The sequence below is a fragment of the Tiliqua scincoides genome, chromosome 10, assembly GCF_035046505.1.
Source record: "Tiliqua scincoides isolate rTilSci1 chromosome 10, rTilSci1.hap2, whole genome shotgun sequence".
Lineage (NCBI taxonomy): Eukaryota > Metazoa > Chordata > Lepidosauria > Squamata > Scincidae > Tiliqua > Tiliqua scincoides.
In genome coordinates, this window is record NC_089830.1 from 10,134,797 (window position 1) to 10,146,998 (window position 12,202).

The 12,202-nt window shown below is 47.2% G+C and overlaps 1 protein-coding gene across 2 annotated transcripts in view; it reads right to left on the reverse strand.

The window, feature by feature from the left end:
* Window positions 1-12,202, reverse strand: part of FGR (FGR proto-oncogene, Src family tyrosine kinase) — an 83,729-nt gene that overhangs the window by 6,678 nt on the left and 64,849 nt on the right. Inside the window, exons 8-12 of one of the 2 annotated variants that reach the window (XM_066639076.1) lie at window positions 8,331-8,486; window positions 7,565-7,744; window positions 6,554-6,630; window positions 1,955-2,108; window positions 290-421 (exon numbers count right to left, since the gene is read on the reverse strand). In XM_066639076.1, coding sequence (XP_066495173.1) covers window positions 290-421; window positions 1,955-2,108; window positions 6,554-6,630; window positions 7,565-7,744; window positions 8,331-8,486 — 699 coding nt within the window. Of the gene's footprint in view, window positions 1-289; window positions 422-1,954; window positions 2,109-6,553; window positions 6,631-7,564; window positions 7,745-8,330; window positions 8,487-10,663; window positions 10,829-12,202 lie in introns of both variants that reach the window. The other variant, XM_066639075.1, reaches the window with a different exon arrangement.

Genomic DNA, 12,202 nt, shown 5'->3' on the forward strand with positions numbered 1-12,202 from the left:
AAACAAGTAGGACCTCCACATAGTAGCCCTCTGTTCCTAGAAGCAGCCCTGCTGCAAGGCAATTTGTGAAGGTGACTACTGCTGATGCTTCAGATTGCAAACTGCTAAGGACAGCAGAGCAGGAAGCAGGGTTCCCAACCACAGGGTCCCAACCACTAGCACATTTCTGGCATGCATTCAGAAATCCATAATTTCAACCTCCCCAAGATACAGTCAGTTCTCAGTACTCTGGCATGGCCAACTGTGAGACATGTTTTGGGGAGACTGCTGCACCCCCAGATTGTTTTACCTGGGTAGGGTACCCTTCCTTTCGTCACAAGCTCCGTCAGGAGGATGCCAAAGGACCACACATCTGACTTGATGGTAAACTTGCCATAAAGAGCAGCTTCCGGAGCTGTCCACTTGATGGGGAATTTGGCACCTGTCGGAAAGGAGGTGGGTTAGAGAGAGGGAAAAGAAAGATATCTACAACTTACCAGACTCAGCTGCTTGCTCGTTTTGCTGGCCTGCTGACAAGCAATGCCAAAGCATGGGAACAAAGTGATCCCTGGGAAATCAGAGATGGCCATTTTCCATGGCAGAAAAAAGAAAAGGGGCAGCGTCAAAGAAACAAGAAGCTAAGGAAAGCAAAAGTGATGCTTTAGGGCCCAATCCTATCCAACTTTCCAGCACCAGTGCAGCCGCAATGCAGCCCCGAGGTAAGGGAACGAATGTTCCCATAACTTGAGTTGGCCTCTGTGACTGCCTCCCCACTACAGGATGCAGCACACACCCCACTGGTACGGCTGCACTGGCACTGGAAAATTGGATAGGATTGGGCCCCTAGTGCAGTGCATCAATATATTAAAAATAAAGTACGCGTTGAAATGAATGGGGACCCAAACTGAAATCGACTCACAACCCAACTGTGGGTCGGGACCCAGCAGGTGGGTCATGAGCCAATTTCAGGTGAGTTCTCATTCATTTCAATTTGTATTTTATTTTTAATATATCAGACTGGTGTGCGACTTCATTTGGGGAAATGTTACAGATCTGTTCTTTTAACAGGCTACTATGTGTTTGCTTTTAACTATCATAGTCAATGGCACTTACTCCTGGGTAAGTGTGGATAGGACTGCAGCCTCTGGGGAGTTTAGGGAATTATATATATATATATATATATACACACACTCACACACACACACAGATTAGCAACTGCTTTGGAAGGTTAGGAGGCTTTCATCTTTATTTTAAATACATCTTTAGACTTATTGTAAACTTTTTTCTTTTTGTTTTAGAAAAAAACAAAAACATAATGCAACGAACACCACAACACAATAAGCAAACACTAAACATACGCATACATTTGGGGGTGCAGAATATCATGTCACTTTAACTAACATATCACTGCATGTCTCCTAATCCAATTTCTTTTCTACTTTTATCTCTTAATATCATTTAACATTCATATCATATCATCTATATTATACCAGATTCAGCTAAATGCCCTGTACTTTACTTTCTTAATATTCATTTTCAACCAAGTATAAAATGGTTTCCATTGCTCAATCCATGTCAGTTTTCACTGTTGAACCAAAATCTCTGAAAGTCTGTCCATTTCTGCAACATTCAGACTTATTGTAAACTTTTAATGTAGTTTAAGGGCACAATCCTAACCCCTTATGTCAGTGCTTTCCAGCACTGGCTTCCGGTGGATCCCAACAGATTCTCATTCTACAAAGTGTCCCGGTGCTAAAAGGTTTGAGAACCCACTGCTTTAGTGGAAAAACAGACTGGAGAATAGGCCTATTTAATTTCTGGTTCATGACACGTTCCTGATTTGTTTGTTTGAAAAATTGCCTGATGTGTCTGGATCAGTGACCTGGTCTGCTATGGCAATGGGGATTGGCTATGGCTAGATTTCACTCCAGTCATGCCACTGTGCCCTCCATACAGAGCATGTACAACAGCTTACCTTGGCGCGCTGTATATTCATTGTCCTCAATGAGGCGGGCCAGGCCAAAATCTGCGATCTTACACACCAGGTTGTCACCAACAAGGATGTTCGCTGCCCGCAGGTCCCGATGGATGTAGTTCATTCGCTCGATGTAGGCCATTCCAGCTGCAATCTGAACAGGGGTGTTGAATCAGAGAATTGAGACGGGACGTGCTTAGCCCAATTTAAGTGAGATGCATGGCTCAAGTTAAGCTGCTCATCTGTTGTACAGGGATGAGCCCTCACATGGTTGACATCTAAAACCTTTTCCCGGTTCACCCAAAACTCCCTCAAGCAGCGCTGGCCCAATTCCGGCATAAGACCAACCTGCCCTATCTGGTGATGGACCTGCCTCTGGTCCTCCTCCCACTCCTTGGATTGGAAAGGGATGACTGGGATACAGCAGAAAATAAAGTGTGGAGGAGAGGTGACTCCAGTGCTCTAGCTCACTGCCCTCCTTCACATTTTCCCTTCTCTTCCATTCCTCTTTTCCAATCCAGTGAGTGGAGGAAAGCGGGCAGTTGGAGGTGGACACCCCCACCAATTTGCTGCCTGAGGCAACCATCTCAGTTGGTATCATGGGTGGGTCAACCATGTCCTCAAGGCAGATTGCCTCTATAAGAGAAGGAACCTCTGCTATGCTCAACATTTGACAAAGAACCTGGTCTTATTTTTGTGTAACATTAGATAAAGCAGGAGCTGATACAGGAAGTCAAGCCTTTAAAAATGGGTTTAGTTCTGGTTCGTCAGTATTTTTAAACTCTCCATTTAAGACAACAATGGTCCGTAACTATCAGGACCTTACGCTGACGGATCTTGTGGTCTGTCAGCATCAGTCTGGGCCCATCATTGCATGAACCACTCCAACAGCAGGTGGCTCTCTGAGGACAGAGCAGGAGCTAAGAAGCCCCTTGCCAACAGTGGCAGGCCACAGCATGGAGCAGGTAGGTTGGCAGCAGGAGTGATTCAGGGCAGTTCAGGATGGGGAGAGAGCCAGGCTGGGAGTAGGAGGGGGAAGATTGCAGTGGTGCATGCCGAGATCTTATTCCCCCCTTCCTGGCTCAGAACCGACCCCTGGAGTCTCCTAGAATTTACACCAGCAGAAGAGCCAGGTGGCCTACAGGGAAGTAAGTAAAAAAGATTGTTACTTCTCCTGGGCCATTTTGTCACACATACCCCAAGAACAGGCAGTGTTTGCTCTGACCTCAGCATTGTGTGGCCCAGGCTGGCGAGAGAGGGGATTGGGTTGTAACCTTAAGAAGTGGTTCAATCACCAATGCAGACGTGTGAGCTAGTTTAGAGATACTTCCTGGGCAATAATTTTGAACCCATCATTGATTTAAATCAATAAGAAAAAAATCTGAAATTAATGCTACTGATTCCAGTACCTGCACATGGTACCATCAGACAAATGCTGTTCATTCCTCTGCTAAAGTTTTGCTTATCATCATCATCCTATTCTGCGAGGAAAGCCTCCTCAGTCAGCAGCTAGAAGGAGAAAGCATTAGGCCCCCAGGGAGGCCTCAGGCAGTGGTATAGCTTGCAAGGGGTGGGGGGGGGTGATCCGCCCCAGGTACCAGCCGGGGGGGGGGTGACACCACAAATGACCCAACATCACTAACATCACGGAGGTTACAGATAACCCCATCATGCTATATACTGTTGGATGCGGAATTCTCAGCTGAATGCAATGGAAAAAACCAGAGTGAAATATCTCCTTTCCATCAAAAGTTATGGCCAAAAAAACAGAAACAAAAAAATGCATGGAGCCCTATGGAAAGTGAAACCGAGCCATATCATGTGTTTACTCGCAAATAGGCGAACTTGCCTTAGTCCCTTGAAAAGGGCAGGCTGAGAGGAATCCAACAACACCAGAATGGTTCCTATCCAATGAAAGCAGACCCCCAAAAACACCCAAGAAGCAAGTCCCTCCCTCCAAGCAGACAAATGTATTCAGCTCTATGGAAAGTTTAAGTAAGCCACACAGTCACGTTTACTTGCGAATAAGCAAACGTGCCTTGGCTCCTGGTCAGGTCAGGCAAAGGGGAATGCAAGGCTATCTGCATGGTCCCAATCTGATGAAAGTGGAGCTCAATAAATGCTCCAGAAGGCAGCCTCCCCCCCCCCCCTAAGAAGGATCAAAGGATCAAAACAGAGGCTTCAGTTGATAAGGTGAAGTTTTACTTATTTTTAGTCTGGTAAAGCCAGGTGGGTCTTGATAGTGATATGCTTGACCTAAGAACTTACACTGAACTGGGCACTGGGAGGGCTGAAAATCTCACTGATATTTTTTGGGGGGTGTTATTGCAGGCAGACTTCAGAGAAAATTCACTTGGTGAAACAGGGCTGGCTTCCCCTTATTTAATTTGTTTGATGATGTCACTTCCAGCCATGACATCACTTCTGGTGGGTCCCGGACAGATTGTCATTCTAAAAAGTGGGTCCCAGTGTTAAAAGTTTGAGAACCACTGCCTTAACTCAAAACAGGCCAATGAGACATCCTGGGGCTGGGGGTGGGAGTGACAACCTAGTGACCAAAATTCTGGAAATCATGGCTTTTAGGAATAATGGCATCATGCTATATACCAAGCAGACCCCACCATAGAGCAGGAACAACGCTAAGAAGAAGAGCCATCATATTATATACCATTTGATGCAGAATTTTATCCATTGCATTGCTTGCGGGGAAATATTCACTGCATTTATTTTCTGGCCATTATTATTATTCACTTCATGTCATGACTATTACTATCTCTCAGTCTCACCTACTTCACAGGGTTGTTGTGAGGACAAAATAAGGGGAAGAACCATGTACACCACCCTGAGCTGCATACAGAAAGGCTGGTATAAAAATGTGAATGAATTAATTAATAATTAGTATAATTAATTAATAATTAATAATAATTAGTTAATAAATTTTGTCATATGGGGTGACAAAAATTTATGGGCCCCGGGTGTCAAATGACAGCCCAGCCCTGGGCTCAGCACCGCGGCTTCATGCCACCACGCACTGTTGCAAATGTGCTGTAAGACATGTTTGTGAGCCTCACTGCCGGGTTCATTGCCCGTGCTAGCCCAACGCTGGCCAGTGCTGGGCTAATGCGGGACAGGCGCCCAGACCCCGCCGCTCGGCGGTCTCATGGACTGTTGAGCCGTGGCATGGTAAGTGGGGAAGGGGAATGGGGAGGGGAGGAGGTGTTCTGGGGAGGAGGGAGGCCAGTGGGGGGCGGAGAGAGGGTGGGGGAGGCATGATGGGGAGGCGGGGGGCAGAGAGAGGGCAGGCAGGAGGCATGCTGGGGGGGAAGGAGAGAGGCGGGTCCATGGAGCTCTGCTCCACCAGATCCAAGGCTCAGCACCCTACACAGACGCCTTTATTTTACCACTGACCTTTTGACCTTTAGCGCTTCTCCGGGGGCTACATTGGCTGCCCATTTGTTTCCGGGCCCAATTCAAGGTGCTGGTTTTGACCTTTAAAGCCCTATACTGCTCTGGGCCAGGGTATCTTAGAGATCGCCTACTTCCGCACAATCCGGCTCGTCCTCTTAGGTCATCAGAGAAGGCCTTTTTACAAGTGCTGCTGCCTAAGGAGGTACGTGGGGCAGCAAGAAATAGGGCCTTCTCAGTGGTGGCACCAACGTTATGGAACTCCCTTCCCCTTGACTTAAGAATGGCTCCCTCTCTTGAGACCTTTCGGCGAGGCCTGAAGACCCTTCTGTTTAAACAAGCCTTCTGAGTTCATGGCCTTTTTAACATCTTTCTATATCTTTTAGTATTTTTACAGGCCTGTTTCCTCTATGATCTGCTGCTTTATGCTCTTTTTATCTGCCTTTTTATCTGACTACTGTTTTTATGATATCTGTTAATGTGTTTTTAACATGTTGTAAGTCGCCCTGGGTCCCTTTTAGGGAGAAGGGCGGGGTATAAATAAAGTTGTTTATTATTATTATTATTATTATTATTATTATTATTATTATTATTATTATTATTATTATTATTATTAATAAAGTGAGTAGCCCCATTGCGGGCCTGCTTCCCTTACCCGGGGGAAGGGGACGAAAGTTCCCTTCTCGCGAGGTGCTGCCTGCGGTAGCCCAAGGCACGCAGGACCTGGTGGCAGCCGTTCTCAGTGCCACCGAGGCTGGGCACCCCGGGCAGCTCAGGATTGGGCTGTGACCTAGCTACGCCACTGGCCTCAGGCAAATCAGGTTAAAAAGGCCACCCAAACCCAGCCCACTTGCTTTCAGCCTGAGCTTCTTTCCCACTCCTGCTCCATCTCAAGAATGACAGGAATGGCTGGGAGCAGCTGTAGTGCTTCTTCTCCACGGAAGAACTGGTGGTCACAGACACACATCCTTTGCTCCTACTGCTGAGAGTGCCATTCCAGCAACGCATGCACACTGTCACGTATTGAAATGGTTGGATTACTTAAGGTTTTAGTGGTCTGTCAGGGCAAGATTTGATTGGTGGGGGGATGGGACCCTTAAACAGTCGAGCTGAAACTGAAGAGCAGCAGGCTTCCGTATTTTGAAAGTCTTCCATGGAATTCTAATGTTCACATTTAACTAACTCATTGCTTACCTGGGCCGACATGTCCACCAGCTGGGGTAGTTTGAGGAAGTGGCCATCCCCGTCTTTCAAAAAATCCAGCAAACTGCCTGTTGAGAGTCAAGGGATCAGTAAGCCAGTTCTTTGTCAGGACCCAATATCCGACCCCTGGCTACTATCCACCCTCCAGTTATCTCGGTTATTTTGTCCCACTCTGCTTGTAGTTCCCAGTTTCCTATGGTCATCTTCCCCAGCTGCTGAGAAATCCAAGGTGCAGCATATATTAGGGACCCAAGCCAAAAATCTGAGCTGGGCTAGTTCATTCCTATTTTGATACTGAGCTTTTAAAAAAAAACCTACTCAGAATCTTTTAGAGGGAACCTCAAGGTCATTTTTAAGACCTCAAGATAGTATTTTGCCACCCACTGATTGGAACTGAACCACCACTCAGCAAGGCATCCATGGGGCTGAGTGAGGTTATCTCAAGTGGTCGATAGGCAGGGGATGCAGCCTCTGCCCACCCACCTGCCTCCAACGCTTCTCCTCCTACTTCCTGGATTTGCAGAGAAAGAGGGGAATGGAAAGTAAAGACAAAGTATGATGGAGAGTGATGGGGTAGTGACACACTGATACTCTAGCCCAGTGGTTCCCAAACTTTTTTGACTGATGGCTCCCTTGACCCTACTGGATAATTGGCCATGGCTCCCCATTGGTGCTACAATCCCATACATTGTATGGGTTTTTTGCAAGGATACTGCAGCCCCCTTGGCTGGTTTCCAAGGCTCCCTGGGGAGCCACAGCTCATAGTTTGAGAACCACTGCTCTAGTTTATCACTCTTCTCTCCTCCACACTTCTGCTTCCACTCTGTTCCCTTCTGCTGCTTCAATTCCAAGGAGAGAAAGAAGGAGGTGAGCTGGCTAGTGTACAATCAGGTAAGGAACAGCAATATTTAGCACACAACACCAGGCTCCAGGTGGTCTTTGACTAGCCCTGTAGCCACTCACATGGCTGCCTTGAGATTGAGTAAGAGAGCCAGAACTGACCTTGGCTCATGAACTCGGTGACAATGTAGATGGGCTCTTCGGAGACAACGGCATACAACTGCACCAGCTTGTCATGCCGTAGGCGCTTCATGATCTGCGCCTCTTCTAGGAAAGCTTCTGGAGACATAGTCCCTGGTTTCAAGGTCTTCACCGCCACTTTCGTGGTGCCGTTCCACGTGCCTAGGGCCAGCACAGAGCAAAGTCAGCATCACTGAGGAAATGACAACACTCCCCGTGGCCCTCTCAACCCATGTGGAAATGGAAATGGATTGGGAAAGCCATGTTTGGATCAGAATGGGATTCACTAGACATGAAAAATGGTCAGGGAGTGTCTGAGGAAAGGACTGCCTCCAAAATGAAGAGCCCAACTCCAAAGGGTTTGTCCATCCCACCCATCAAACCATCATTTGCTTGGGTTCCCACATACATTGAACTCTCTTGCGGTTCTCATCTAGAGAAAAAGCCAGTCCCCTTGTTGTTGCAAAGGATCTCTTCTGTTTTTGTTGAAAAGCTGAAGGTCAATATTTCAACTACATATTGCAGTAGCTCTCCAAGGCTCAGGGAAAGTCATCTGCAGGGCCTGATGTGCTTCACCACAGAGCTAGAGGCACCAGGATTCTGCTCCTTCCTGCTCTAATGGGTGAAATTAGCAACAGTCCCGATGGGCTGTCTGATGCTCGAGTGCTCCCTCCAACCCATGGGGTTTACCCCACACCTCCTATTTATGTGCCCTCCAAACTCTGCAACAGGGCATGTCCTGCCTTACCCATCCACACATCTCCGAAACATCCCATGCCAAGCTTCTTGTCAAAGCGTATGGACTCCCGTGCGATTTCCCACGCATCTCTGGATAGTCCCATTGTCTGGGGCCTCAGATTGGGGCAGACCTTTGTTAGTAGGTGGCAAAGACCATCATTGAACTCTGTAAAGGGTGGGATGGGATGAATGAGGGAGAGAGAATGAGATGGAAAATGGAATGGCTGAATTCCACATGCACCCGTGTGAGCCCTGCAGGAGGAAGAGGAAGAGGCTGCAATATCAACTTTGGCCACCAGATGGACCCCTTGGCTCACATTTGAGTGTAAACACATTACATTGGAGAGAGGTGGAGAAGGGCAGAACCTTGAATAAATCAATAAATCCAAAATAATGATTGCTAATTTTTTCCATGTGCCTTGTATACTTGTTATATATTTATATTTGGGCAGTTTCAATTTCATCTGCAGAAATTCTTGTCACCCAACAACTATTTAAAAGCAAAGTATTGCAGTCCTCTAAGCTTTAGGATCCACCCGTGATTTTTGGATATTTTGAGGGGAGGGGGGGTATTCTGGCAACTAAGACTTAATGAATATAAAAGTGCAGCCCACCCATCGGTTTGGCATGCCAAGGCTCAGCTTGGAAGAAGGTGACATAGCCATTAAAGAAGAGCGATTAAGGGAGCAATCCAAACTCGCCCTTAGGCAGGTGGAGGGTGGTCCTGGGGGCAGGTGGGTGGGAGCAGGATTTGGGGCTAGGATCCAGCAGATATGCCAGACCCTAGCCCTGTTCCCAAGTGACATGGAGCGGCTGAAAGCCACTCCACTCTCCTTGGACTTATGCCACCTCTTGAGGTGGCACAAGATCAAGGAGACCAATTGGAGTTGCGGTGGCTTACCCGGGGGTAAGGGGAAGAGTTTCCCCTTACCTCCAACTGAGCACTGGGCCCTAACTTGCTCTGGATACAGTGCAGGCCTCCTAGCCTGTCTATTCCAGTACAAGATAGGATTGTGCTGTAAGTATAGAAGTTTACTCTGGCAAGGCTAGTGGATACCAGTCCTATTGGCTAAGCTGGCTACTGGTGCCACCAGTTTTTTTCCAATACTGCCTGCATCACAGGCTGAGCTTGGCAGTCACTAGCTGCAGTCTCCCCCAGCACTGGCTCTGCTTCCAAGGAAGGACCTCACATCTCATGAAGAGGCAAGCTGCAGTCCTTCTCCTGAATGAATCAATTGCAGGGAAGAGAGCAAAGCTTCCAGCAATGTCTGCCATGACATTAAGGGGGAACTTTTAATGTGGGACTCCATTTCCTGAGACAATGGATCCAGAAGGGAAGGGCATATCTCTCTACCTCCTACTAAGTCTGCTTATAGGAAGGACTCTAGCCGTCACATGGCAAGGTGAGTGCAGCACTGGTTTGCCAGAGGATCCACTTGTGATGAAAAGCTGTTGTGTCAAGCAACATTGAGTAGTTGTGCTTCATTGCCAAGGGGTCTACTAGGGAGAATGGCCTACTGCTCTTTGCACATGGAGAGAATCATCATAATGCATCCAGATGAAAGGGATGGCACCAGGATGGCAGGTCTCTTATTGTCTTGTATACTCCCTGAGACGTTTGGTGGACCACTGTGAGATACAGGAAGCTGGATTAGATGGGCCTTTGGCCTGATCCAGCGGGCTGTTCTTATAGAGTGCATACACAAAGAGCAATGCAGGTGTCTTGTTTTTCTTTGCCCCACAAAGAAAGGATGTGGGGCAAGCAATCTGCATTTTCAAGTGTACATTCTGAAGACGTCTAAATGTAATGGTGACTTTATATGTTGGGAAAAGGGGAAATTGAGCTGCCCTCCTCTCCAGAAGGGCATGATGACACTGATCCAGCTTGTGAATTCTTGCAGACTGGCTGGTCTATTTGTGAGGTCAACTAAGGTCCTCACCTCAGGCAATGGATTGGTGAGAGTGCACCACTCCACCTGCCTGGCCATCTCTGGCACTCCTCTTTCTCCCATTTTCTGGATCTGAAAAAAAGGAAGGAATGATAGAGGAAGAGGAAGTGTAGAGGTGGGCTAGGGCATCCTTTTCTACTCTGCCCCACTTTTTCTCAAGTTCAGGGAGTGGGAGAAGGAGGAACAGAGATGAATTGTGTGCTGTTGGGCAAGGAGGGGCATTTGGCATGTCATTTCAGATGCTAGGAGGACTTGGGCCAGCCCTGCACATGGACCCTTTTAGCAGGAAAAGCTGTTTTTTTTTTCTCTCTGCCTGCCCCCCTCCCCTGAGGCCGATGTCCTCTTCCTCCTTCCCTTCAGGCTCAGCTTCTCCAGTTCTTGTGACCAGTCCTACCCATCCAGACTTCCCCAAATTGCCCATTGCCCAGTTTCTTGATAAGCTGCAGCGATTCACGCGGGATCTCCCAAACATCTTTGGTTTTGACTGACAGGTCTGCCAGTTTGGGCATCCCCTTGTGACACGGCACAGCCAGGCGGCAGCAGAGCCCTGCGGCTCTCTCTTGCAGAAGGATCCCAGAAAAGTCAGGAAGGAGGAGGAATATATACATTGAGAAAAAGAGAGAAAGAGAATGAATGAATGAGAGAGCAGGCAAGTTACCCATTAGTGACCTCAAGTTCACAAAGAAAAAATATTAATGACCACAAGGGGGCAGTGCACACAGGCCTTTGTTCTCCAAATCAGCCTCTTTGGGAGCATCATGGTGAGGGTATCTTGGCAGGCATATGAAGATACAGGGCACCTGCTTTTTATTTTACATCAACAAACACTGCAGACAGAGGATAGTGATTATAGCAAGTCCAAGAGGCAATGATAATTGCCCACACATTGATGATTTTAAGGAACATGCATTTCAAATGTGAGGACACACACACAAGTTTTATAAAGTGACCAGTCTGGTACAAAGAAGGGACTGCTGCCTTATTCTGAAGGTACCATCTTATAGAACTGCTCGTGTCCCACGGAAATGGATTCCTAGGATGCTAAGAATCTGGCAGCTGGTATTACAATGCTAAATAGCAATTTAGATTCCTGCCTTTTTACCCCCCCCCCCCCAAATCTGAAGTATTCATGGAAACTCCATGAACCATCTCAAATATCCTTGTTACAGAAGCCATGAAGAAAAACTGAATGCACTTCCCGACTTGCCTCTAAACACAGATACTATCCTTCCTTTTAGATGGGATGCACATTGCATTTTGCACCCTCTTTCTTAGCCCTCCAGCTAGCCTGTGTAAGAGTTTGGCAGATCGAGCTATCCATTCTTTCCCTCCCACCACATGCACAGAAGGTAGATTCAGAAGAATTACCCGTAGCAGCATAACTTCAGTGTCAGCATTGGAAATTGAACTCTTAAAAGTTAAAAGACCTTCTAGAGTCTAGTACTGGAAAAGGCACTCTTAATGTCACGCATCAGAACAGACAATTCCAATATACCACCTTACACAACCTAGGATGAAACTGAAACAAATCAGGATGCTCTGACCTTACAAGGGCAATTCTTCGGCGAGACAGCTGGATACCACATGGGCCTCTAAGCCTTACAATCAGGGTGACCAGATCCAATGGAGGACAGAGTACCTGTACCTTTAACCATTGTATAGCAGAGGAAAATTGAGCATATGCAGCTCTTTAAACCCTTCCATGTTGAGCTGCACCTGCCCAAATTCCCTCCACTATACAATGGATCTGGTCACCCTGCTTATAAGAGGCAGATGCATCCCCAAAGCTTGTCTAAATACCTGGCCTGTCTGCACAGGCAAAGCATCCAGTCCTTTGGGAATTGCAGTGTTTTTAAGGATAATCCAAGAGGTGTTGCCCCAGAATGCTCAGTAATATTGCAAAGGAAGCATGGAAACCATCATTGCTGGACGG